The 27,909-nt window shown below is 36.1% G+C and overlaps 1 protein-coding gene across 4 annotated transcripts in view; it reads right to left on the reverse strand.

The window, feature by feature from the left end:
- Positions 1-27,909, reverse strand: part of PIK3R4 (phosphoinositide-3-kinase regulatory subunit 4) — a 73,661-nt gene that overhangs the window by 38,619 nt on the left and 7,133 nt on the right. For all 4 annotated transcript variants that reach the window (XR_004478914.2, XM_033412245.2, XM_004283430.3 and 1 more), the window contains 7 exons: positions 25,467-25,600; positions 23,734-24,316; positions 19,292-19,426; positions 17,484-17,705; positions 12,409-12,582; positions 4,173-4,318; positions 2,016-2,219 (listed from right to left, as the gene is read on the reverse strand). Coding sequence is in view for 3 of the 4 variants with exons in the window: in XM_033412245.2 (XP_033268136.1) it covers positions 2,016-2,219; positions 4,173-4,318; positions 12,409-12,582; positions 17,484-17,705; positions 19,292-19,426; positions 23,734-24,316; positions 25,467-25,600 (1,598 nt within the window). In the remaining variant the exon portion in view is untranslated. The remainder of the gene's footprint in view (positions 1-2,015; positions 2,220-4,172; positions 4,319-12,408; positions 12,583-17,483; positions 17,706-19,291; positions 19,427-23,733; positions 24,317-25,466; positions 25,601-27,909) is intronic.

The following is a 27,909-nucleotide window of genomic DNA, read 5'->3' on the forward strand; positions in this document are numbered from 1 at the left end:
GTTCAGGTTCCAATGTTAGCTTTGAAACTTACTGAACTGTGTGCACACAGGAAGTTAATTAACTAGGCTTGCTGAGCCTCAGTGTTCTTATCTAATAAAATGGTGCTAACTATTGTTCAAGCTTATTTCAAGGACAGTCACACAATATAGAAATTATAGACTCACTGTATGTCCTCAAAATACGGAAGCCAGTGTTGCGCTGTTACTTCTGAGGACCTCAGATACTCTGGCCTGCTGTTCCTTCCACCAGCAGCAACTACACCTTAATAAAGAGTATTCCTGCCCCTGAGGAGTCTCCTAAGATTATTATTCACAGAAACAACATAAAACAGGGAATTCCATATTCCCCTTTTCCACTTACACAAATGAGAGATGAATGAATACATCAAGCACTGACACGTAGAGGAATACAAGTCAGTGGGTTTAGTGATTTCATCATGGCACCAGTGATGGGGGCTGGCACCAAGGCAGCAGCAATGGTGGGAGGGTTTGAGAGGAGCAGTAGGAAGCAGGAAGTAGAAAGGCTATAGAAATTGTCCCGTCCCTCTCCCTCCTTTTACCCATGGCAATGGAAAACTGACACCTCCAGCAAGGTGAAAAGCAAGTATTAGGAACTGCAGTGGCTCCCTGAAGTAACTAATGACTTACAAAGAAGAGAAAACTTCAGTATAGAAGCTTTCAACTTAATATATAGGATTTGCAGGAGAGAGAATAATACAAAGAATCGCACCACCCAAGCTCAAAGAAACATCTAACTTGGGGTGGTTTTTACTGCATGCTGAAATCTTGTTAAGGATTACTTACTCAGGAGAAACAACTGAAAAATGTGATTCAATACCCAATTTTCCATAAACTGGAAAATACATCTAATGTACAAGCCAATGTCAAAAGAAAACTCAAAGAAAAAGCTCTCTGGCAATTCAAGTCACATCAAAGGGAAGTCCTCTGAAATATAGGAAATAGAACCACTGGCCTAGAAGGGACATTCAGAGGCAGCTCTAGTTTCCAGATAAACTTAGACCTAAAAGAACCAAGATGGTTATTGACCAGCCTCCCACAGAAGCCTATTCCAACATTCAATCACCCAAACCAATGTCTGGGCATCAAACAGCACTGTACATTCAGTGACAAGTACGATACATGAAAGGATTTACAGCCCAAAGCTGACCAATTCTCTCTCTGCGATGGAAGTATTTTCTCATCTTCTTTTCTCTTAGACAAGACAATGACTGATACTCATTCTCTTAACCAAGACGTCCTGCAGACTTAAGGACAGTCAGGTGTCCCTCAGTATTCACTTTAAGTCTCAAAGAACATTTATTCAGAAACCATAGCCTTTATTTCTAACCAGTTTCACTCCTACCTTGTCTTCTCCAGGATCTACACATCCCTCCTAAAACAGGATGCTGAATCTAGATTTAGTATTTCTAAAGAAGACTTACTAATGCCAAGCATAATAAAAAGATTACTTCCTAATTCTAACGAGATTTGTTAAAAGGATCCAAATTCAGACTTTTAAGACACAGCAGTAAACTGCTGGTTTATTCAATCTAAGACGCATTACAAACCCCAGTTATTTTAGCTGTTTGCACATAGTGAAGACTCTCTAAATTCGAATTGAAATAAACCAGGATTTTTCTGCATTGCATCTGTGTTTTGTAATGTTCCTTTTAACTGAATTTCATTATATTTTTGATGAAATATGAAATGCAATCAAGAATATTACTTAAATCTAAGGTTATACCTACTCTTTCCCTCATTTACATAGTCAGTTATCAGAAAAAAACTTACTAGGTCTCTCATGATTCCTTTATTTAGCTCAATCCAATGCCTTATCATCATTATAATATGTCTTAGATACCAAAGCAAATGCATATTTGCCAGATTTATTTACTCATTTGTTATGATACAACTTAATCAAAATATTTTTAAATATTTTTAAGAGTGACATGTATACCTCAATGTTTTTATAAATTTTGCATTTAAATGTTAAGATTTCAGAAAGGTGATACAACCTGTGAGAGCAATTTCTTCAGAAGCTGTGCTATGGCAGGGTCCTCAGGTGGAGGGCAGTCAGGAAGAGACCCATTTCGTTTCTTCTGACGCATGTGAAGATGTCTGAACAAGCTAGTAATATCTTTAGACCTCAAAGCATAATCAAATATAGAACGACTTACTGGCTCTTTTAAAACACTGAGTAGAACAAGTTTTCTTTCAATCTATATTAGAAAAATAAAAAGAATCAGCCAAAGATACAACATAGAGTACATCTGTTTTCAAATTCAATAAATACATAACCTGTGTAAAGTTAACATAGATATTCATTTTCTAAGAAAATGGGAGATATCAATATCTGCAATTTTTGCTTAGAAGAAAAAAGAATACCAGTGACCTTTAGAGAGCTACAGTATTTCTTCATTCATTGTTAGCATCTGAGTAGATATCTGTGTCTATCATACTTGAATACTACTAATAAATACTCAGACTAGGAAAGTTTAGATCCCAAGTTTTCTAGATCCCAAAATGTCAGATGACTTCCTAGATCTAAAAAGTACCTGCAGTTCACAGGTCAAGTAGCCAAAAGTACTGATCCAGAGAAGATGCTCAACAGCCACAGGGCCACCCTTCAGTCACCAGGTTTTCCCAATAGCTTCAACCACTTCTAAAGAACACTACTCTCTCCACAGAGTTCATAAAATCCCTCCTTTTTTAATCCCCAAGAATATTCTCCTTGCCAATGCACTTACAATAAAAAGGATGAGCATTACTAAACAGTAACCAAGAGGACTTTCTTTAGATATATTTAACTACCTGGTAAGTTGGCCAGTAGAAACCAGCATAAAAAGGTATCTTTTGTCTAATCCAAACTGCAGAAAGGTAAAAATTATGAAGCATATAATCAGTCTCTCAACTCCTGAGCCTGGCCTTTCAAAATATAAAACAATGATAAAAGCAAAAAGTAATAATAATAATAATTTCTGAGAAAACAAAGAGAATGGTGATTTCTAACAAACCACTTATATATCAGATTTATTTTAGTAAGCCACAACTAAAAGTTATTACAAACACATGCAATTTTCAATCCCAGAAACACTTTCTCTTTCTTTCATTATGAGTTTAAGAGCCAAACTTCTAAATACAATATGTAGTCAAAGTAGTAGGAATCTCTAGACCTGATTTCCAAGGAAGCCTTAATAAACTTCAAAAAGTGGGGACATATTTTCTAGCAGTATTATCCATCTTTCACGGATATATAAATTTTTCTTGGGATAAAAATTTTAAAATCTACAAACTCTATGAAATAGAGAATGATGATTTCACAAATTGGATTAATCTATTATGAAAAGTAAGGATTGAAGGCACTCAAAGCCACTTGTTTGCAGAGGATATCCAAGGCCATTTTCTCCAACCACAGGGAAGGCACACTGGGGCTTATACAAGTAAGAGAAAGCTAGAGAGGAATGGGAATTTGCAAAAGCAAAATTAGAGTTTTAGTAAAAAAAAAATAGGACATTTCAGGATGTTTTATCAGCCAGAATCATCTCTCAACAGTCCATTCAATTTAAATATCTATTTTGATAGTTGGCTGTCCAGCAAAATGAAGGGTATAAACACTGACAAACTGGTAAATAACTGCCTTGTACAAACCAAAGACCCAAAGTTTATCATCAAGTGCTACACTGCTTGGTAAGCGGGGGGAGGGAGGGAGCAAGAGGGGTGGGGTAGTCATCAGATTTAAAAAAAAAAAAAAAAAAAACAGAACCAGTTAGTGCTCCAAAAACAAACTTCTGAAAAATCCTTTTTCAAATTTATTATAAATGTGGAGTTGGACTGAAATCAGTTATACTTTTATAACAAAAGCAGGTCCATTAATATACGTTTCTGCTATATTTCACTTAATACCAGATGCTTTACAACACTGCACAAAAGGAAAAAGGATGAACTACCGAGTGCTGCGTTACATACAACATGATGTACACGTAAGTCTCTTGAACTTCTCTCATCTTCCAAAGTGTTTGTTCCATTAACATTAACTAACTTGAAAGGAATGTAATAATGCTGTAGCCCAATTTAAATCTTTAAAATTTTAAATAAAAATAGGACTCTCTAAACCTTTCTTTAAAGGGGCACAGTTTGGAGGGAAGATTGATTCTAAGTTGGAACATGCATACCTGTATTATTGGTTGAGTAATATATGGGTCAAGGTAAGGCATCAGTTTGCAGTAGACATCAGCTGTGCTTATTTGGTGAGCTACCACTGTGATAAATCCCACAGCACCATAGCGTATCCACAGATTGGGATGACACAGAAAGGGGGCTAAGAGGGAAAAAAAGGTATGGATTAAACGATGTTCATAAACAGTCTCACACTATCAAGATAAACAAATTTTCACCTTATAACACAATTGATAAAGAGATTATACCAAATGTTACTATCAGGTTTCCTTCATATACTCAGTTATCCTGGGACTTAAACTGAACCAAGTGAACATACTGCTATTATAATATTTCCTACCATAAATATCAGCAATACCATAGAAGAGTAAAAATAGCTACCTCTTTTCTTAGGATTTAAATTGTTATATTTTTAGTCAGGGCTGAAGATCAGTGGGCATATACTCATTTACAAGACTAGGTTAAAAACTATTGGAGAGAGACATAAAAAGTCCCAACAGTATATAGCAAACTATTACTCCCCCACCCAATACCTCCACAAAGTCCAAGGACATACCATTTACAACATAAAGGACAAAGAAACTGAGTTGTTTCTCCTCCAAGCCACAGCTTAAATTAAGGGAATGATTTCGCCTGACTGACATTCTTTTTAATGCAAAGATTTGATGACATCAAATACAGTAGTCATAAATTCATTCACAAGGCGTTATGAATGGAAACTAAAAGCCAGAAAACATATGATGCCCATTCTTAAAGAGTTTAAGATATAAGAAAATTAAATGAATATCTTTTCACAGCTTTTATTTTAACTATTTTCTGTACTACACCTAAAGTCAATGATTCAACTAACGGAAGTAAGATTTAGAATAAAATTCAAACATCCAAACTAACCTGATTTAGAATAAAATTCAAATTTCTAAAAGCAAAAAAAAAGTACTTGTTCTGAGGATGTAAAAGCATCGGCATTTAGAGTATACAAATTTCAAAAGAAATTCAGGCTAACAGAGAAATAAGAATATTATCACAGTGATGTCAACATCATGGTGGAGTGAGATGCTCCCTTTGTGTCTCCCCTTTAATATACAACCAGTAAAACATCCACAACTCAACAAAGGTGCCTCTGCCCAACACACCAGATGCAGGAGAATTCCACTTATCTGTACATCTAGAGGTGGGTGAACTGGAACAAACAGAAGAGGTAGAACCAGGAGAACAGTACAGGTGGTGACTGTAGTCCTGGACCTCTGACCATGGCAGCTAAGCCTGCAGCCCCAGAGAACATGGTAGCAGCAGGGGAGGTGTACACACGACTCTGCCCTTCCCCCACAGCAGCAATCACAGGTAACTGGGCAGCAACAGCAGTGGGGCCTGGGACCCCATCCCTCCAGCCACAGAGGCACCCACAACTCTGGCCCCCCACACCTCCACCCACAGCAGCAAAGCCCTCGAACCTTACAATTCCAGACACGGCAGAGATGCCCATGCAATCCCAGCTCCACCCCATCCTCCCCCTCACCCTGTGACAGTGGAGCCTGAGACTCAGAGGATCCTGGACATGGCAGGACAGCTCACTATCCTGGTGCCCCAGGCAATGACGCCAGCAACACTGGCAGCAGCAAAGCACCAACAACACCAGAGGCACAAGAAGCAATAATGAGGTCACAGGGCGACACCTCTAACAGAGGCAGTGGAGGGTGGAAACCGTAGACTCTCAAATATAACCAGAGGCAGCTCAGGTAAAAGAAATTAAAAACCTGTGCTGCCGGGCCACTTACTGGAAAACAAAGAGAAAGACCTCTAACTTCCAACCTGTTGAGTCATTACAATCAAGTAGAAAGGTTTTTACTACTTCAAAGACACAGGAAGAGGAATAACTCATCAAGCACCATAAAGAACCACAGTAACACTGTACCACAAAAAGGAAATGAAAATTCTCCAGAAACTAAAGTCAAAGAATACTGAGATCTGACAGAGAATTCCAAATAGCTGTCATGAAGAAACTCAACAAGCTACAAGAAAACTCACAGAGACAGTTCAATGAGCTCAGGAATAAAACTAATGAACAGAAGGTACACTTTACCAAAGAGACTAAAACTCAAAAAAAGAACCAAACAGAAATCTGAAGCTGAAGAACTCAATAAATGAGTTGGAGAATGCAATTAGAAAGCACTGGAAATAGAGCAGACCATATGGAAGAGAGAATTAGTTAGCTCAAAGATAGAAAACTAGAAATCTAAAAGTAGAAGAAGAAAGAGAAATAAGATATTTAAAAACTGAGGAAATTCTACAAGAGCTATCAGACTCCTTTAGGAAGGACAACATTAGGCTAATAGGTATCCCAGGAGAAGAGAAGGAGAAGGAAACAAAGAGTTTATTTAAAGAAATAATAGCTGAGAACTTCCCAAGCCTGGGGAAGGAACCAGATATACAAGTCCATGAAGCTAAGAGAACACCTAATTACCTCAATGCAAAAAGACCTTCTCCAAGACATATACTAAAATTGTCAAAAATCAATGACAAAGAAAGAATTTTAAAGGTAACCTACAAAGGAACCCCACTCAGGCTACCAGCAGATTTCTCAGCAGAAACTCTACAGGCAGGAGGGAATGGAATGACATTCTCAAAACACTGAAAGATAAAAACTGTGACCCAAGAATGCTCTAGCCAGCAAAGTTATCATTCACATATGAAGGAGAAATAAAAGAGTTTCCCAGACAAACAAAAGCTGAGGGAGTTCATCAACACTAGACCTGCCATCTACCAGAAACAAGAAGGCAGAAGTAAATAGAACTTTGAGTAAGGTGATAAATAGACTCAGAAAATAGCAACTCTTTATGAGAACAGGTTTTTAAACACTTTATTATAGCATAATAAAGGAGGTTAAAGGGGGGAGGAAAGCAGAAAAACTAACTATAGCTACTTCAATTTGGTAACAAACTCACAACATAAAAGGGATCGTTTAAGACAACAAAATGACAAAGAGGGAAGCGGAAAAGGACAGAACCCACAGAGGTAAATGAAGATGCCATCAGTAGAAAAAGGATTATTTTACCTATGCGATGTTTTATACAAACCTCATGGTAACCACAAACAAACGTAAATCTAGAGCAGAGACAGGAAACATTAAAAAAATGAGGGGGGCTTCCCTGGTGGCGCAGTGGTTGAGAGTCTGCCTGCCGATGCAGGCGACACGGGTTCGTGTCCCAGTCTGGGAAGATCCCACATGCCGCAGAGCAGCTAGGCCCGTGAGCCATGGCCGCTGAGCCTGCGCGTCCGGAGCCTGTGCTCCGCAACGGGAGAGGCCACAACAATGAGAGACCCGTGTACCGCAAAAAAAAAAAAAAAAAAAATAGGAAACTGAGAAAAATATCACTGAAAACCACCAAACCAAAATGGCAAACAGAAACACAGGAAAAAGAAACAATGAAGATATAGAGCAACCAGAAAACAAAAGATTAAATGGCAGTACTAAGTCCTCATCTATCAATAATCACCCTAAATTTAAATTGGTTGACTTCACCAATCAAAAGACACAGAGTGGCCAGATGGATTAAAAACAAGACCCAACTATATGCTGCCTCCAGGAGACTCACCTCAGCTCTGCAGACAGACACAGGATCAAAGTGAAGGGATGGAAGATGACACTCCAAATTACAGCCTAAAGAGAGGGAATGTAGCCAAACTCATATCAAGTAAAATAGACTTCAAGCCAAAAAAAGGTAACAAAAGACAAAGATGGACAGTATATAATGATAAACAGGACGATTCATCGAAAAGACATAACAGTGATTAATATACATATATACACCTAACATAGGAGCACCAAAGTATACAAAACAATTATTAACAGACCTAAAGGGAGAAACTGACAGCAACACAGTAACAGAAAGGGCTTTAACACCCCACTTACATCAATAGGTAAATCATCATCCAGACAGAAATAAACCCACACATGTGGACAACAAAAGAGCACAGAACATACAATGGAGAAAGGACAGTCTCTTAAATGGTGTTGGGAAAACTGGACAACTACATGCAAAAAAGTGAAACTAGACCACTATCTCTCACCATACACAAAAATTAACTCAAAATGAATTAAAGACCTGAAAGCACAAAACCACTAAAAGAAAACATAAGCAGCATGCTCTCTGACATCAGTCTTAGCAAAAATCTTTCTAGCTATGTCTCCTCGGGCAAGAGAAACAAAAGCAAAAAAAAATAAATGGGACTACACCAAACTAAAAAGCTTCTGCACAGCAAAAGGAACCATCAACAAAACAAACAGACAACCTACTGAGTGGGAGAAGATATATGCAAGTCATATATCTGATAAGGGGTTAATGTCCAATATATATAAAGAACTCATACAACTCAACAACAAAAAAACAAACAACCTAAACAAAAAGTGGGCAGAGGAGCTGAACAAACATCTTTCCAAAGAAGACATACAGTTGGCTGGCAGACACATGAAAAGATGTTCACCATCACTAATTGTAAGGGAAATGCAAATCAAAACTACAATGAGCCATCACCTCTCATCCATCAGAATGGCTATTATCAAAAAGATGAGAAATAGTAAGTGTTGGAAAGGATGTGTAGAAAAGGAAACCTCATATACTGTGGGAATGTAAATTGGTGCAGCCACTATGGAAAACAGAGTGGAAATTTCTCAACATTTAGAACTACCATAAGATCCAGCTATTTTGGGGTATTTATCCAAAGAATAAGAAAATACAAATTCAAAAAGATATATGCACCCCTATGTTCACCATAGCTTTATTTACAATAGCCAAGATATAGGAGCAACCTAAGTGCCCATCAATGGATGAAGATGTGTTATAAATATGCAATGGAATATTACTCAGCCATTTAAAAAAGGTGAAATCTTGCCATTTGCAACAACGTGGATGGACCCTGAGTGTATTATGCTAAGTTAAATGTGTCAGACTGAGAAAGAAAAATACCATGATTTCACTCATATGTGGAATATAAAAAACAAACAAACAAAAAAAGTAAAATAAATGAACTAAACCAAACCAAAGCAAGCATATAGATACAGAGGACAGAGTAATAGTTACCAGATGGGGAGGGGCAGGGAGGAGGGCAAAATGGGTAAAGGGGATCAACTGAATGATGATGGACAGAAACTAAATTTTTGGTGGTAAGCACACTGTAGTGTGTACAAAAGTAGAAATATAATGTTGCACACATGAAACTTAAATGATATAAACCAATGTTACCTCAATAAAAAGTAAATTTAAAAAATAAGAAATGATTAAAAAAATACTATTTCATGCTAATATTACTTATATAAATAGGGGAAGAGAAGAAAATTGTTCAAGATATCTGTCTCCAAAGTTCTCCCGTTTCCAATTCTTCTAACTACACATGGAGGTGGTTTTGATTATTTCATAAACACCCTGCAGCCTCTGAGATGGCCAACAAGGGAGGGCTGGTAGTTTCCCTCTCACAACAGAGAAAATGAGGACTGGAAAAACCATTGAAAAACCTCCAAAAAAGAAATAAACTCAAGATGACCTGGCGGAGTTAGGCACTAGATGAGGCTGAATTAGTGGTCCCAATTCTTTGTGTTATCTCTGTTATACAGTCACTCTTGCCTGGTGCTCATGGTGTACAAAGGGTACTTCTCTTGTCCCTCCCTCTTGTCTCAGACACAGTACCTGCTCTAGCCAATGGAATGTCAACAGATGTAACACAAACAGAGGCTTGAAATGTATGGCAGAGCTAGGCTTCTGCCATCACCCAGAACATAACCTGGGTGGTTGCTGCCCCTCCAACCTGGGCCCCAGAATGAGACAGATAAACCACAATCACCACAGGCGTCTGGGAGATGCAAGGCCTAAAGCAGAGCCACCCACTGAGCTCACAGATGCATGCTGAGAACTTGACCGAAGGATTTACTGGGATTTTGTGGTTGATTGTTGTACAGCATTATTATATCAGTCAGTAGCTAACTGATACAAAGAACCTGCAAGACTCCAAATACAAGAAACCAGAATCGAGGATTTCCTATAAAACATCCAATACATTTCCAATTATCTGGGGACAAGCAGATGGAAAGGTGAGTTTTCACAATGTCTAAGTGGGAAGAGTGTAGTTTTTAATCATGAAAATCACCACCACCACCATAATTCCCTTTAAGAATCACTACAACAGGCTAACCACGCATAAAGACAGAACAGAGAGATGCATACAGTTTATCACTTGTTTTAAGTAAGTAGGTGTTTCTAAGTTATTAAAAACTTTCTTCTTTTAAATAGTTCAAAATGCCAACAAATGACTATTTGCTTGATTTTTCTCAGCAAGGGTTTTTTTCCTCCCCACAGCTAGTACCCAATTCGGTTCCAGTTCTAAGAGAGCATCACACCCAAAAAGTTGTACCACATTAGGTTTATTCTATATCTAAAGATAATAATTTATTTTGATACTGAACTTAAGATACATGAGGACCCCATATGTTCATCCTATGACCAATGACTAAAACCCATAGGACTCAGAAAAATTTCTGCAAAATTTGACAGGAGGAGTAAAAAACTACCTTTTATGATAATTTTTGCTTAAAAATGGATGGACATCCATTTTGCAGATAAATAAAATGCTAGTTATATGCCATATTAATTCTCAAAAATAATTTCCAAATAATTAGGCAACAGAAGGAATGTATTATGTGAAATTAGAATATACAAGTACATATTTATATACAAAGGATTTTCATTAGAATGAAGAAAATCAAAGTCGAAAGCAAGAAAAACTCGACCCTCAGGAGGTAATGCCACTTTCACAGGAGAAAAAAAGAAAACACTGATGTGAGAATTCACACAATGAGAATGAGCAGGAAAATATTCCAGGCAGCAAGATATGTGTGTTAAGATGATACATTTTCTCTTTAATATTATTATGAAAAGGGGTGCTTTCTACGTCTGCCTTACACTACACAGGATAAGAAATTCAAAAAACATTCTAACATCTTTCATTATATTAATAATTTTTGTTTCCCAAGCTATTAGCTCTTTTAAAAATTAAGAAGAAAACAGAGATGACTCCCTCAAGGTTTAGCACTCTGCAGCTTACACAAAAAATCAAAATCATTTCAGTGTAATAGAGATTTTTATCATGATTATGTTGCCAATACTCAAAACTTTTCTATTAAATTTGTCATTTCTTTAACATAATCATCAAAAAATTCAAACCAAATTAGTGTTACAAACTAAAAGAATGATTATAAATATTAAGAGTACAAAATAAGAAACCTACATATACTCAGATTTCCACAAAATTTTTCTTTTAAAAAGCTACATTCATGCCTAAGAACTTCCAGACATTTTATACCTCTCTACTATCTAACCATCTAATTTCAACTATCAAAATAAAAACTCCTTTGTCTTTTTTCTCTGAGGATTGCCTCAAGAAAAACCTATTAACCAAATCTAACTAATTTTGGCTTTCTATAAATTTTCTTGGCAAAGCATTCAGCAGCAATAAAGTATTTTATCTAAAAATGCAATTTCCTAAGATTTCATGTCTTCTCAGTACAAAGCCAACTTGCAATCTTATCAATACATTGGTTACTTTCTTAAAATGAAGTGTTAAGAAGACTAAGAGCTTCTAATATTTTTAATTTTACAATGTGTCACATGTACCTGTTTGCTCTTATTCTGAATTTTAAGTTGATGGAACTAGATAACTGTTATAAAGGTCAAGGAATTAATTCCTTTCATTGTTTAATAAAATTACTAACAGTAGTAATGTCAATCTACGAATGCTTAACTGGAGATCAGTGCAATGACAGAAGTCACAGACAATCCTCCACATCCAGTTTCAACTTGATTAATGGTCAAGTGTCCAAAAACATAAGCTGACTCTTCAGAGCAGTTAAATACTTAATGCACATTGTGTTTCAAAAGAAAAAAAAGTCTTCATTTTTCAAGGATCATCAAGACTTAACTACAGATTGAAACAAAGGTGTATTTCCCAACCTGGGCTGGAGGGCCAGTGCTCCTGTGTGTGTGCCTACGTGTCGCTCACATACATACAAGCATGCAGGCATAAGCATGCACATGGGTGTGCACACACAGACACACGCACAACAGGGACAATGAAGCTGAAAATCTCACTCTAGATTGCCTAGAAACTTTACAATGCCCTATCAGTTGTTATTTCTCTTACCACTCCCTAATTTTCCCATCCTAATTTTGAGAAACAAAAACTTACCAATATCACTGGCAAATTCATAGACATGGGGTTTTTGCAGCAGCCCTAACTGGCACATACAGGTAAGGGCATTAAGAGCTTTCACAATAACAAATTCCTCAGCATCACTAAGACCTTGTTGCAACAGGGGTTTGAGAATTGAGGAGCTTTGCCAGCCAACATAGGCAGCAACACCTGAAAAAGAGAAGCAATATTACATGACTGTTTTATACCTGAAAGTACAAATGCCATTAAGTAAAACAATAAAATTAATCAAAAGTCAAATATATCGAGCAACAATCCAGGCAGGGACGCTGCATTTCCTACCCAGCAAAATAGATGAAAAAGACCCACACCAATGCAAATCTGCAAGAAATTCTGCGGCACCAAGGGAAAAAAAGATCCTATGAGCTTACAGAAAGAAAAATACAGATTCCCTAAAAAGGAAGTAGAATCAGACTGGCATCAGATGATCTTCAGCAGCAATGTAGGCTAGAAGACAACAGGGCAAGACCTTCAAGGTTATGGGAGAAATTTTATACCCAAACTGTCAATAAAATAAGAAAACAAAAATAAGTCATTTTGAGACATGACAGGACTATATGTGTTTACCTCCCATGCAAACATTTCTAAGAAAGTACTTAGGGATGTACTCCAGAAAAATAAAGAAAATGTAGAATGTACAAAATGGTAGATATAACCCAGGAATTCAATGGGGAAAAAAGGATAATAGCTAGTAAAGAGCTAGAAATTAATCAGCCCAAATTAGACCTAAAGGTCAATAAACTTCGAAAATGTTATCAAGAAGAAAAATGGAACAGACTACAAGCAATAGATAAAACTGGTAAGAAAGAAGCTAGATAATATAAAGTGAGGAAGGTATATTACTTTTCTCTCTAAAAGGAAAACAAAAAACTCTGAAACTCCATGACAAACAAAAAAGTTGTTCAAGAAAGTCATAGTGTAAAAATGATATAAATTAAAATGTGCATTTAGTAGTTTGCAGACGATAGAAAAAAGAATCCTTGATGCTATAAACATTCTCATCAAGTGATAAAGGAGTTATGGCATTAGAATTGTGGTGAAGCAGTTATAAATATAGTGCACTACTTGGCTCTAAAGTCAATAAAAGTTACACATTCTTAATCATGTAAATTGTTTTGAATTTTCAGAATCAGTCTATACAAGCACAAAAGACTTTATTACAATTACATAACAGAATGTAAATATTATCAACTATGAAAATGCAATTGTTGAACTGTCAATTAACAATTAGTTGAACTATTAACCAACAAAAGAATTAGAATGGAAGAAAAACGAAAAGAAGGAAGGGAGGAAGGGAGGAAGGGAGGCACTAAATTTCTTGTAGTCCAAGTCAGAAGTAGACCAATAAGAAACAGGTTGAATTATTTAAAGTTATAAAAACAACAAACTAAAGATCTACATCTCAAAACAGAGGCGAAGGGGGATTGGGGTATGATATGAGTGAGTTAAATCTTCATGTGGCATACGAAAAAGTCAAGAGATAAAGTGTAAAGTTGATAATCCTAAAAAGAGTAATATGAAAATACTATTTAGAGACATGGCAATAATCACCTGAAGATATCAAACCAAAACCACAAACCAGAGTAGGTGCCTCTGGAAAGTGCAACTATTGCCTTCCATACTTACTTCATATATTTTGAGTGATCTGCAAAAGCATATTTCCACTGTATTGAGAAATAATTTTAGAATTTTTTTTCTGTAATAAAAGAAAAAACGCTGTCTAAAATTCCAGTGGATTATATTTAAAAACTTTACAAACTGAAATGTATAATGAGCTAAAATAGCTCAAAATATTTTGGAAAAGAAGATTGACATCTGGGAGCTTATTCTACCAGATACTAAAGTTGCTTATAAATATATAATAATTAAAATATAATATAGCTATAAAAAGAGTATAATATTGAGTACAGAAGTAAAAAAAATCGATGGAATAGGATATCTAGAAAAGTAACCCTAAAACATATATGCATGCAACAGGTGATAACAGAAGCTTCACAAATCAATGGAAAATAAATGAAATGTTTAGTAAATAGTGTTAGGAAAATTGGTTATATTTCTGAGAAAAATTTAGATTTCACCTCATACCACAGCCCAAAATAAAGATCAATTAAACAGTTCATATTTTTATGTGAAAAAATAAAGCATTAAAACAAAGCAAAACAAAACAGACATGCGCCCAACAAATTATTAACCTAATTCTGAAATGGGAAAATATTTAAGCACAAAAGTAAAAAAAAAAACACAAAGGAAAAGATCAAATAGACAACACTAAAATTATTTTAAAAGACATAAAAAATAACAGTCAAGTTATTTGAGAAAAGTGCCATAGAAAAGATAAAAAGTTATTGTTTTTAATGTATATATAAAAGGCTCAGAAAAAAATCAATAAGAAAAGCATAATACCATCAAAAAAGGGGCCAAAATAATAAACTAAAAATTCAAAGAGTAAGAAACATGAATGAGTAATCAACATGAGAAATTTTTTTCACCTTCACTGATAAGCAAATAAATATACACTAAAACAAGTCATTGCTTTAAGCTACCAACAGGCAAAGGTTGACTGAAGCCTATTCCACACTGGAAGGCTGTGCAGTACTATCAAACAATGCTGATCAGAGTAGTAAATGATATAATCTTTTTGAAAAGCTTATAAAATGTGTCAAGTTTTAAAAATATGTTCATATTATTTAACTCAGTAATTAAAATTTCAGACTTCTAGCCTAAGAAAATAATCAGGCAAATATTTATGTAAATAATTATGTGTATAATATATGGTTGACGAAAGTTAAAACAATTTAAATATTCAAAAGAAGAGTTAAATAAATTTTGATAAAACTGTATAATGAAATGTTTCTATTAAATTATGGTTTCAAAGAATTTTTAATGACATGAGAAAACGCTTAGAATATACATATGTTCCTAGAAAAAGGTTTAAAAAATAACAAGACTAAGAAGTAATATAATACATACATAGCACTTATGTGCCAGGCACTATTACATATGTTAATTCATCTTATCTTCGCAACAACCAGTGAGTTAGGTAATATTATTATTCCCATTTTACAGATAGGGAAACTAAGACACACAAAAGATTAAATGATTTCCCCTAGAACCACAACCAGTAGGTGACAAAGCCAGAACTTGAACCCAGAAGTCTGTCGCCAAGAGTGCCTGCTCTTAGCCAGCACACGACAGTGCCTCACAGATGGCAGAACGGGACGATGGGTGGAAGGAGAAGGCAAGGATGACCCATAGGAAGAAAAAAACAAAACATTAACAGAGGCTGTACGTGGGCTAGAGGATTGGAGGGGATTTGTTTTCTTCAAGAATTTTCCAATTTTTCTACAGGAAGTACATGTTACTTTTATAAACAAACAAAAAATCAATGAAAATTATTTTAAAATGAAAAAAGAACTAACATAAAGGCCATTTTTCGGGCTTCCATGGTGGCGCAGTGGTTGAGAGTCCTCCTGCCGATGCAGGGGACACGGGTTTGTGCCCCGGTCTGGGACGATCCCACATGCCACGGAGCAGCTGCGCCTGTGAGCCATGGCCGCTGAGCCTGCGTGTCCGGAGCCTGTGCTCCGCAACGGGGGAGACCACAACAGTGAGAGGCCCGCATACCGCAAAAAAAAAAAGAAAAAAAGGCCATTTTTCAAAATACACATGAATTAACCAATAGATGAAGTTCCAAGAACCACCTTTTCCCAAGAAAAGAAATAAAAATAAGATTATTTGAAAGAAGAGAGCATGAAAGACAGAAAGGTGTGAGAAGCATACTGTATTTAGAAACTGAGTTAGATGGAGTCCAAGATGGAGGGCTGACATGAATCAATAAACTAATGTAAAAATTAAAAACAAACTAGAGATGTCTGAAAAGAGGAGGTACAGTAATCTCCAGTTATAACAAAGCAAGAACAGCAATTTCAAGGCTTTTCAAAAGTAGAAAGTACCCTTTTCTCCAAAACATTACCCAATAATATTCGTAAAAATAGGAATACTGTTGCTATATGAGTTTCTTTCCTTTTCTAATTTTTTAGGAAAAACATCCAACAGCAAACCTTTTAGCAGTTACTTTCCCAGATTATTGGAAATCAAAATCTAAACTCTATTACAGCCTTCTGCTACTATACGAGAAAGCTTGGATACCTGCAAAGCTTTCCAGTGTGCAGAACAGTCTTTAAATCTTTTGAGTTAATAGACAAGCTTTATAATCATGTGTAAAATGATATAAAAAGGGTTAGTGGGTAATTTTAATAATATGGATTTAGCATATAACATTTCATAAATGACCCAAACTAAAACTGAAAAGGTCAGTACAATCAGGTGGAAAATGATCCGTTATTACTCCAAAAAGAAAAATATTAAATCTTGTGTCAAACATGACAATCTACCAAAATAAAGTCTATTTCTTTCTAATTTTGAATCTACATGCAAGAGGAGTCATATGCATATAAAATACAAGATGTCTCTCTTCTTTAGATAAATCTGAAAATTAAGAATTGCAACATTTTGAAAAAGTAGGAAAAAAGCTGATTAATTTTTCACAAATTTTCAGTTTACAAAAAGCAAAGCCTATAAGCTTTAATTCTTTCTAATTAGATTGATTTTCAATCATAATTATACTTTGTTATTCTCCGATTGTAAAAGTGATGCATGTTTACTATAGAAAATTTGACAAACATGAGATAATCACTGTTCACATCTTAGTATATTCAGACTTGTTATTGTTACCTTTACACAACTGGGTTCAGTCATTTTAATAATATTTCATGGTACTTTCCCAGGTCATTAAATTTTCTTTTAAAACATACTTTTTAATGACCACATGGTATCCCTTTATAAGGGTATATCAGTTTTATTAACCAATCCCTTGATCAACTAAGATACTTCCATCAACCAAAAGCAGCATGAAGACAGAAATACCAGGAACTCATTTCATTACTAATAAAATTTGGTAGTACTGTCACCTTTCAGACTGCATGAAAGTATCTGTTTGAGAAGATAATTCAAATCTTAAAGATAAATTTAAAAACAAGCAAAAAACATACCAACTATACTATCAAAAAAAGCTCCACGCAGATGCCAATCATTTTTATCATTCAGGAAAGTGATCATGTGGGACAATAAAACATCATTGGCTTTCTGACGTCCAAAGAATACACACAGCCGTGTTATTCCATTTTCCATTAAGGTTTGTTTCACGATATTTTCAGGGTCACTTAGCAAAGTGACAACTTTCTGCTGGACCATTTCATGTAAGGCTTGGAGCTCTAAAAAAAAGGAAAAATATGATCAATTTTCTTTTCTCCAAGCATATAGACCCAGTCTTTCTCACTCCTTGGAGAAAAGAGAATGATTACAGAAGCCACCAGAGAAAGTCTATAATTACTAAGTTTTTCCACTACTCAAAGCTCTGAAGGATAGTTGGGAAAATGAAATATAGATTGAAAAACATCCTAATAAGCAGATGCCACAGGCATGGTTACTATCTCACTAGTTAATTTATAAGGCTCAAAGAAAACCTATGGGGAAGCACCAGAGGGAGATCATACTGCCCCAATAAGATCAACTTAATCAAGGACTTGAAATTACTGGACTGGTTCAGGATATAATCTGATGGTACAGGGCAATCCTTTGAGAAAGCATTTTTAAAGGTCAGTTAATTATATTTTAGAAAGCCAGAAAATACATTGCAAGTCCTGACAAGGCTTTACATGATCTAGCCACTGCCTTCTTCTCTGACCTTATCACCTACCTACCCTCCCCTTTTCATTTATTTATTTACTTAGCTGTTTGTCTTTTCCTTACTGAAACAATCTCAAGAGCAGGGATCTTTTCTGTCTTATTTACCACTATATCCCTAGTGCTTACAGCAAGCACACGAATTGCCTGATGCAAAGCTTATGTTTAACAATTATCTGCCAACTAAATGAATGAGGGCAGCCACTGTCAAGGGAAAAGGCAGTCTGAAAGGCACAATTCTATGTTCACATTAAGAAAAACTTCAGATTAACTCCCCAAAAGTTTTAATGCCTAGCTTCATTATTTAAAAGGTCCAATTACATGGTTATAGGATGTAGGACAGTATTATTTTCTAAGTAATTCCGTGAAAAAAAGTGAGGATTTCCTTTGTGATACATCCTTCTATAAATTTAAAATTATTCCAGTGTCTTCAACTCCAAATAATATTTGCTGCATAAAATGATCCATTCTAACAAGTAACTGAGACACTACAGTTGTCTATAGCATAAAAATCTGAAAAGTAGACTTCTCTAGTTCTTCTGAACTAGAAACATCTTGAAATAGATCTAAGTACATTATTTGACTTCTAAATCTTTAACATAATAAACATTCATTAAAAGCCTGTTAAAAGCTGTGTGGATGTAGAGAAACTTGAGGCAGGGACTCTGACCTCACAGAATTTACCATCACATTGCTCCTTTACAGTAAAAGGTGTGGGTTCTGATACATAAATCATAGGTAGTATGAAAGAAACACAGTTTATGACTGAGGACACTCAAAATATACTCACATAAGGAGAAAAGGTTTAGATTCTTTGGCTATGGTGTTTCCAATGTTTTTTCCTTTTATTCTGTAAGAATTATATAATTCAGCTAGCTTTGCTGTTGACACAAACCAATTCTGGCTGAAAAACTACTGAGCTTAGAATCTGTGGTGACAAGTTGGTCATTTTCTGGCTAGATAACAATGTATAAGAGTAAAAGAGAACAGTCAGACAGCGGAATCCTTCCCTCTATAAATCTGGTATTCTTTCATTTTACATTAAAATTGTAAGTGAGAGTTTGTTGCAAGTTCACATCAGCAATTCATTCTAAATAACAGAAAATCATACTACCTGTGTCATAATTTCCACTGGGATGTGTAACTTCATCTATTTCTTCACTATTTGGGTCATTTTCCATACTGAGATTTTTCAGCTGTACTAATTCCAGGAATCTCAAAGCTGTTTCTGCCAGCAGAGCTATGTTTTCTATAAAAGGAAGAAAATTCATAATAATTATAATCATAAATGTGTATAATACTTATAACTTTTCTTCCCTAAGTCTTAATACATAAATAATCATTAAGACTAAAGAAAAGCAGGACTTTTCAATTTAGCACTTAACCTAATCAGACTTTTAGTAACTAATCTCATAATCGACAACTATACCCAAACTACCTGTTTTAATAATAAATCATAAGCTTCTTTAAAAAATACAGAAATGTACAACATGATAACTATAGTTAACGTTGCTGTATGGTATATATGAAAGTTATTGGAGTAAATCCTAAGAGTTCTAATCACAAGGAAAAAATTTTTTTTTTCTTTTTTTTTTCTTTTTATTATATCTACATGAGATGATGGACGCTAACTAAACTCACTGCAGTAATCATTGCACAATATATTTAAGTCAAACCATTATGCTCTATACCTTAAAATTATACAGTGATGTATATCTATTATATCTCAATAAAACTGGGAAAAAATACCAAATAGCCCAAAATATAGCAGTCAAAACATCTGAGCCAAAAAAAGCTGAATACTTCCACAAAGACCTACCTTTTAAACAGTTTATCAGGTAAGAGATATGCAGTAGGCTAACAGAGAAACACATTTTCACATTAAAATCACAGATCAAGCTGGCCTTTGGAATCACACAGACCCTGGCTCAAACCTTGACCCTGGGGGCTTCCCTGGTGGCGCAGTGGTTAAGAATCCTCCTGCCAATGCAGGGGACACGGGTTCGAGCCCTGGTCTGGGAAGATCCCATATGCCGCGGAGCAACTAAGCCCGTGTGCCACAACCACTGAGCCTGCTCTAGAGCCCTCGAGCCACAGTTACTGAGCCCGCGTGCCACAACTACTGAAGCCTGTGCACCTAGAGGCCGTGCTCCGCAACAAGAGAAGCCACCACAATAAGAAGCCCCTGTACCGCAACGAAGAGTAGTCCTCACTCGCCGCAACTAGAGAAAGCCCGCGTGCAGCAACAAAGACCCAACGCAGCCAAAAATTAATTTTTTTTTTTTTTTAAACCTTGACCTTGGCACTTACTAGCTGGCTGCTTAACCAATCTGAGTCTCAGTTTCCTCATACATAACTGAGTCACATCCACCTCAAAGAACCATTACCAAAGTGCATCAACCCTTATTGGACTGCTTTACAAGTGATACTCTGAGGTTCTTAGTGAACCAAAGCGCCAGACTGTTTGTCACACTCCTGCAGTGGTCTGTATCTTCTCCTTTCTCTCTGATCATCTATTAAGACTATTTATACTCCTCACCACTGTGAAAGTATCTACTTCTAAGTTCTGCTATCACACTTGCTGTTAGCTATATCTGCTCTTTGCTTATACTTTCCTCTTCCTTCCATTTTTATTTATTCCTGTGCCTCTATCCTTCTTCTCCTCCCACTTCCATGCTTCCTAATATACGACTATACCCGCAAAGACTGCACTCTTTTCCTTCTCAGCAGTGAGTAGCACTGAACATAAACTACCTTATTTTACTGATTCTAAGACTCACTTTTTCTTCACTTTTTAACATCTCCGAAATTGAGATGCATCCCACAATAACTGACATTTTTGAGTCTATTGAATACAGTGATTCCCTTCATCCTGGAGTCCCACGCCCCACTGCTGCCAGGTTCAACACTGTTCTGAGTAGAACAAAAATTTACCTCTAAATAAGCAAGTTATTAATACCCTGCAATGCCTGCTCACCCTAAAGATGGGAGGATTCTACACCATCCCCTGATGGTTCTAGATGAATATCCCCACTTTAGTGAAAATATCTTTATTAGGAAAAATCTCTTACTTTCCGGGGCACCTCTCAAGTCTGAGCAGATCTATGTTTATCTCCCCATTTAAGTTCATAAACTACAACACACTTGTCAGTTCACTTTACACAAGAAACAAATCTAGACCAGCATCTCTGAGTTTAAAAACAATGCTATAAAAGAAATTTTTAATTGATTTTTAAACTTTTATAATTACTGACATGTGTGGTTTAATTACACTTAACCATACAAGTTCAAAGAGACTTTAGATTCTATCTAAAAAGGCAGCTTTATCATGCACTAAGCCATGGTTCACCACGGCTGGGTGGCATGGGGCACTGCAAGGTCCTGGCACTGACCCTGGGTTACCATGGACTCTTACCACTAAGACCCAGCACACTTGTGTAAAATAAAAGCAGGTTGCTTCAAAATCAAGGTCTAGACCAGCAGCTCTGAGAACTGAGAAAGAACTAGTCCAGATACACTTTGGTCGTGTCCCTTAGCCTCTCCCATCCCCAATTCCTCAGCTGGGAAATGAAGGCACTATAACATCTACTGCTCAAGGTTGTTCCAAGTGTCAGTTTCAAGAGATACACAGATCTTAAAATCTTAGAATCTAGAACCTATTTTAGAATCTCTGTATCTTTTGTAACTAACCCTTGCAACCCTGAGCAGTATGTACAAAGCAGATTTTTCAATAAACAGTAGCTATTGTTTTTATGCTATGACTGCTAGAAATTGAATATAAGTATGTTAATATGGTACCTACACATCAGAACCTTACCTACTTACCACAATTGAGAAAAGACCAAGATACACTGGGACAAAAGTAGGTCATAATAGTCTAAACATACAGCTTGTTTTTTAAAAATCATAAGCTTTTCTTTCATTTAATTTTATCCAGTTCAATTACAGTTGATCCTTGAACAACACTCGAATTTTTTTTCAAGAGTACATACTACAGTATAACACAATCCATGGTTGGTTGAATCCACAGATGTGGAACCATGGATAGAGGGCTAACTATAAATTATATGGGGATTTTCAACTGTGTGGGGGTTCAGCGTCCTTAACCTCCACGTTGTTCAAGGGTCAACTGTCTTTCTATTTATCAAGTGAATTGTAAACATGCTTTGTTCCAAATGATAAACTTGGATATGTCTTAAAGAAATCCTGAATTTTCTAAGCCTAAAATTTACACCTATAAAGCTATGGAAATCAGAAACCATAAATAAATAGGCAGATGGATAAATATTTTTAAAAATACGTATTTTTTAAAAAGCCAACAACCACCAATCACTTTGTGGATGTGCCTAGCCATAAAGACAGAGTCCAAAGACCACTTTTCACATTCTGTTAAAATAATGACAAGTAAATCATAAAATAATGAACTAATAAGCAAGTATCTTTCAAAGAAAGAGACAATATCATCACCACACGTTATGTACTACTTACAAAGACTTCAGAATTCCTGATTTCCATCAGATTACATTTTAAAAATAAATGATGAAATTATGTAAATGTTTCAATGACATTTTCCATGCAGAAATAAGCATTCGAAATTAATTTGGGGAGCTAAAAATATGAATCTGTATCACTTATTTTATGAGAATTACAAATAAAACAGGTAAGTTTGTTATATAACACACTCACCTCATCACAAAGAAGCCACACTTCTTAAGCATCATAGTAACTGAAAGGACCTTAAAATTCAGTAACTTAACAAACGGGCTAGGTCCTTTCAACACCAAATTACCCAGCAAAATTAATCTTTTTCAACAGCAATAGACTGTTATATCCTAATACTGATATTCAAACAAACGTATTTGTTCAGAGAAACCTTATAAAGGCCTAAAGACACTAGACCTGAAGCACATACTTGTGAACATTAGTCTTACTCCAAATTAAATATAATACTCCCAGGGCTTCCCTGGTGGCACAGTGGTTGAGAATCTGCCTGCCACTGCAGGGGACACGGGTTCGAGCCCTAGTCTGGGAAGATACCACATGCCATGGAGCAACTAGGCCCCATGAGCCACAACTACTGAGACTGCGCATCTGGAGCCTGTGCTCCGCAACAAGAGAGGCCACGATAGTGAGAGGCCCGTGCACTGCGATGAAGAGTGGCCCCCACTTGCCGCAACTGGAGAAAGCCCTCACACAGAAACAAAGACCCAACACAGTCATAAATAAATTAATTAAATTTAAAAAAAAAAAAACTGCTGCTCTGCTTCCCAAGCTTTGGACTAAAAATAATAATAATAATAATACTCCCAGTAAAATCATAAGATTCTGGTATTATATATTTTTCACTTAGTAATTCTGATAACCTCAAAAATAAGGATACACACAAAGCTTGAGTTCCAGGAACAGATCGGCTATAAATATTATTAAAATGTACACAAATAGTTCAAGGACCAAAGTTCACTCTTGGAATTCCCAAAGATGTCAGAGAAACAAGAGGTATTATAGTCACTAACTTCAAAAATATGAGTGGTTATTACTTGGACAATAAGCTCTTACCAGCATAGGCTAGTCTAACAATAGTAGCATCATCCTGGGCTAAGTGGGCTATGCCTGGCAGAATATATTCCGGGTAGATGTTAACATCATTGCGAGGAACCTCTTTGACAAGAGCAAGAACTTTGGTCAACGTCCTCAAGGCTTCAGCCCTCACTCTAGGAACAGAGTCACTGCTGAAATGCAAAAGATACGGAGTAATACGATCCAAAAGAATTTCTACACTTAGTCTTGGGGCCAAATGGAGAATAAGTTCCAGAGCAGCAAGCTTGGAATCACAATATTTAAGGGTCTGTAGGCAGGACGTTATAACTGACACCAAGATAACCAGCCCATTTTCCTTAGGCTCTCCTTCTGCTTTCTCTGGCAGATCATGTCCACAAAGATTGTGGATAATGTTGCCCAAATCCTTCCTTATAACCAGAATACGCTCATCTGCAGAAAGAAATGTTTCCTTGGCAAACTGGGCCATGTAGGGCTGAAGGAAAGTGTAAAATATTTCAGGAAAGGCATTGCCACGCTGCTGCTTTAAGTAATCTTCTGCCTCTAAACGTTTATCTGGTTCCCGGTGAATCATCTGAGTTACCTATACCAAGGCAAGAAAGGGAGTAAAAAATAGATTTGAGAACAGAAAATTAAATCAAATGAAAGCTACAACTGCAACTTAACACATGATTTAAAGGATATTTGAGGTAATTCTGACTCTTTCTAATCTGTATCTTTCAAACTACTTTCAGAACCTGACTACTGAGTAATATGTGAATCTACTATCATCCTATTAAGCAACAAGGAATCATGTATTAACATACTCCAGATGGGCCAGACACATAAAGAGGATTAGCCTTAAAAATTAGTCAGATTCACTCCTTTCACAGTTAAGAAAAGGTAGGCCCAAATTCATAAAGTTACTTAGCCAACACAACATGATAATGAGTGCCACACCTAGAACAGCCAGGTATGCCAACTCCTAATCCAGTGTACTGTTCACTGAACGTGAACTAAAATTGGCTTCCTCTGGAGCATCTTATTTCTTAATATTTGCCATTTGTAAGAGAAATCAAAATGCATGTTTCCCTACCTTACTAAAGAATATTTTAAATATACATAACCTTTCCGTGGCTCAGAGTCATCATCATATGCATCACTTACTGTATTGATTGACTTAGAAAAGATCCCCTCAAACAGTACTGTGGATATATGGCTTACGTGACCTCCCAAAGAATTCCTCACATCTGTTCTGCTAAACTAATGTGTGATTCTACAGCTCCCCTTCCAGACCTGCCCTCAGGGTCAAGGGAGGTACACAAAGCTAGTTGCTTTTATATGAAATGCCCCTATACTGCTGTATTACATTCAAGTTGCTGTTTCCTGTCTCCTCATTTTAGATATTTATCCTCTTCATTTCTTACTAGCAAGCTCTACCCTGGACAATCTCTAACCCCCAAGCACCTCCTTACTTCCTTTCAAATCTGTCCAAAGCAGAGCTAAATATTATAATGGAAAGATGCGTGCGTGTGTGTGTGTGTGTGTGTGTGTGTGTGTGTGTGTGTGTGTGTAATATAAAGTTAAATGAGCTCTGTGCCTAAGAAGGGGAAAAAAATTGTACACTTCTGCCTAACAAAGTAAAAACAATAGGCTGGTATATGAGTCCATGGGGTTTTACTGCTTGTCCCAAATTCAGAACATTCCAGAGAACTGACTAATGCAAAAGTGAGAAATATTTGTAGCATAGTTACCAATTCTCTGATACTGCAATCTTCAATTTTATTCAGCACCTGTTCAGGGAAAAACTGTCCATTTCTGTAAGCCAAAAGTTGAGAGAGATCAAACAGTGGCACACCTTCTGTAAAAAGCTCAGCTATCACGCAACCTGGAAAATAGCAGATATAATTCCATTAAAAATGAAATGCAAGATATTAACACAGATCAAGAATTCAGAGAATTCATAAAACTCAAGATGCAAAACTCAAAGTAAACCGAATTAAAATGTTTAATGCAATATACAACTACAATCCAGCAAGACAGGAAAAATGTCTATTGCCTAATCATCAGTTTCTAAAAGTATTAAGTCAAAAAAGGCCTATTTAATTTTTCTCCTTCTTAAAAAAAATTAAATAAAATAAAATTACTTCCTGGTTCTATAAATGAAAACAATTACACATGTTATATACACACATACATTCAGAGATACAAAGATAGATTAAAAGCCATAAGAAAGTATTCTTTTAAAATATGAATTTATAAATATTAAGTTTATAAGAAACTACTGAGAAGTAACATCTGACAACTCATTTATTCATCATTGAACAAAAAGTTATCAGGTGTTTACCACACACTAGACTCAGTGCATAAAACAGATAAAAACTCTGCCCTCATGAAGCTTTAATTCTAGGAAGAAAGAAATAAAGTAAACCAGTGAACAGACACACTTATAAAATGAGAAGTGCTAAGAAGTGTGGCTGTAAGATTAGAGAAGGAAAGAGAGATACCTTTCATTTTGCACTTACATAATCTTCAAACAAGGAATAAATAAAGCAACTACATTCCCAAAAAGACAAAGCAGTTTCACTGATCAGTATATGACATGCATTTTAAAAATCTTAAGGAGATCCTTAAACAACCTTAGTCACAGCCTTTGCATGTGTTGGTCCCTCTGCCTGGAATACTATACCCCCAATCACCCTCATGGCTTACACCTAAACTTCCTTTAGACCTTGAATCAAATGTCATCTTAGCAGTAAGGCATTTCTTGACTGCCCAGTTTAAAATTCCAAGCCCCCCCACTACAACTACCCCACACTCGTTATCTAACACATTCCGCTTCCCCTTTCCCTGCTGTTTTTCCCCACATCACCAAATGCCACATTATATATTGTATGTATTTATTTCTTTATTGTCCATATACCCACTAGAATGCAGACTCCATAAAGGATTTTTGTCTATTTTGTTCACTGAAAAAACTCCAGCAACTAAGACAGCGCCTGATACATAATAAACACTCAATAAATTTCTTAATTTCTATCCATACAGTGTCAAGTTTTAGAATAAAAAACTAAAATAGCTATTAAGAACACCTTAAGCAAGAAGGAAATAGAAGAACTGAACAATATTATAAACCAGATCTAACAGACATCAAAGGAACACACCATCTAACAACAGAATACAAAACTCTTCTCAAGTACATGTGGAACACTCTCCAGATGAAATCATATGCTAGACCATAAAACAAGCGTCAATGAATTTAAAAGGACTGAAATATACAAATTACATCCTTCAAACCACAATGGAATGAAAAAAATCAGTAACAGAAGAAAATTTGAAAAATTAACAAATATGTAGAAATGAAACAACACACTCAAATAACCAATGATCAAAGGAAAATTAGAAAATACTTTGAGATGAATGAAAACAAAAGCAACATACAAAAATGTATGGGATGCAACTAAAGCAGCATTTAGAGAAAATGTATAACTATAAACACCTATTTTATAAGAGCTCAAAACAATAACTTAGGGTTTCCCTGGTGGCGCAGTGGTTGAGAATCTGCTGGCCAATGCAGGGGACACAGGTTCGAACCCTGGCCTGGGAAGATCCCACATGCCACGGAGCAACTAAGCCTGTGCGCCACAACTACTGAGCCTGTGCTCTAGAGCCCGCAAGCCACAACTAGAGCCCGTGTGCTGCAACTACTGAAGCCCACACGCCTAGAGCCCGTGCTCCACAACAAGAGAAGCCACCACAATGAGAAGCCCGCGCACCACAACAAAGAGTAGCCCCTGGTCGCCGCAATTAGAGAAAGCCCGTGCGCAGCAACAAAGACCCAACGCAGCCAAAAATAAATACATAAAATAAATTAATTTTTAAAAAAAACCAACAATAACCTTAAGAAGCAAACTAAAACCAAAGCAAAAAGAAAGGAACAATAGATATTGGGGTGAAAATTTATGAAATAGAGAATAAAATACAATAGAGAACATCAACAAAACCAAAAGTTGGTGCTTTGAAAAGCTCAACAGAATTGACAAGCTTTTCTAAGAAGAGAGATGACTCAAACTATGAAAATCAGGTACGAAAAAGGGGACATTACTACCAACCTCACAGAAATGAAAAGAATTATAAGGGAATACTTTAAACAAATGTATGCCAAAAAACAGATAAACTATATGAAATGGAAAGATT

Source organism: Orcinus orca, chromosome 5 (genome assembly GCF_937001465.1).
Source record: "Orcinus orca chromosome 5, mOrcOrc1.1, whole genome shotgun sequence".
Classification (NCBI taxonomy): Eukaryota; Metazoa; Chordata; class Mammalia; order Artiodactyla; family Delphinidae; genus Orcinus; species Orcinus orca.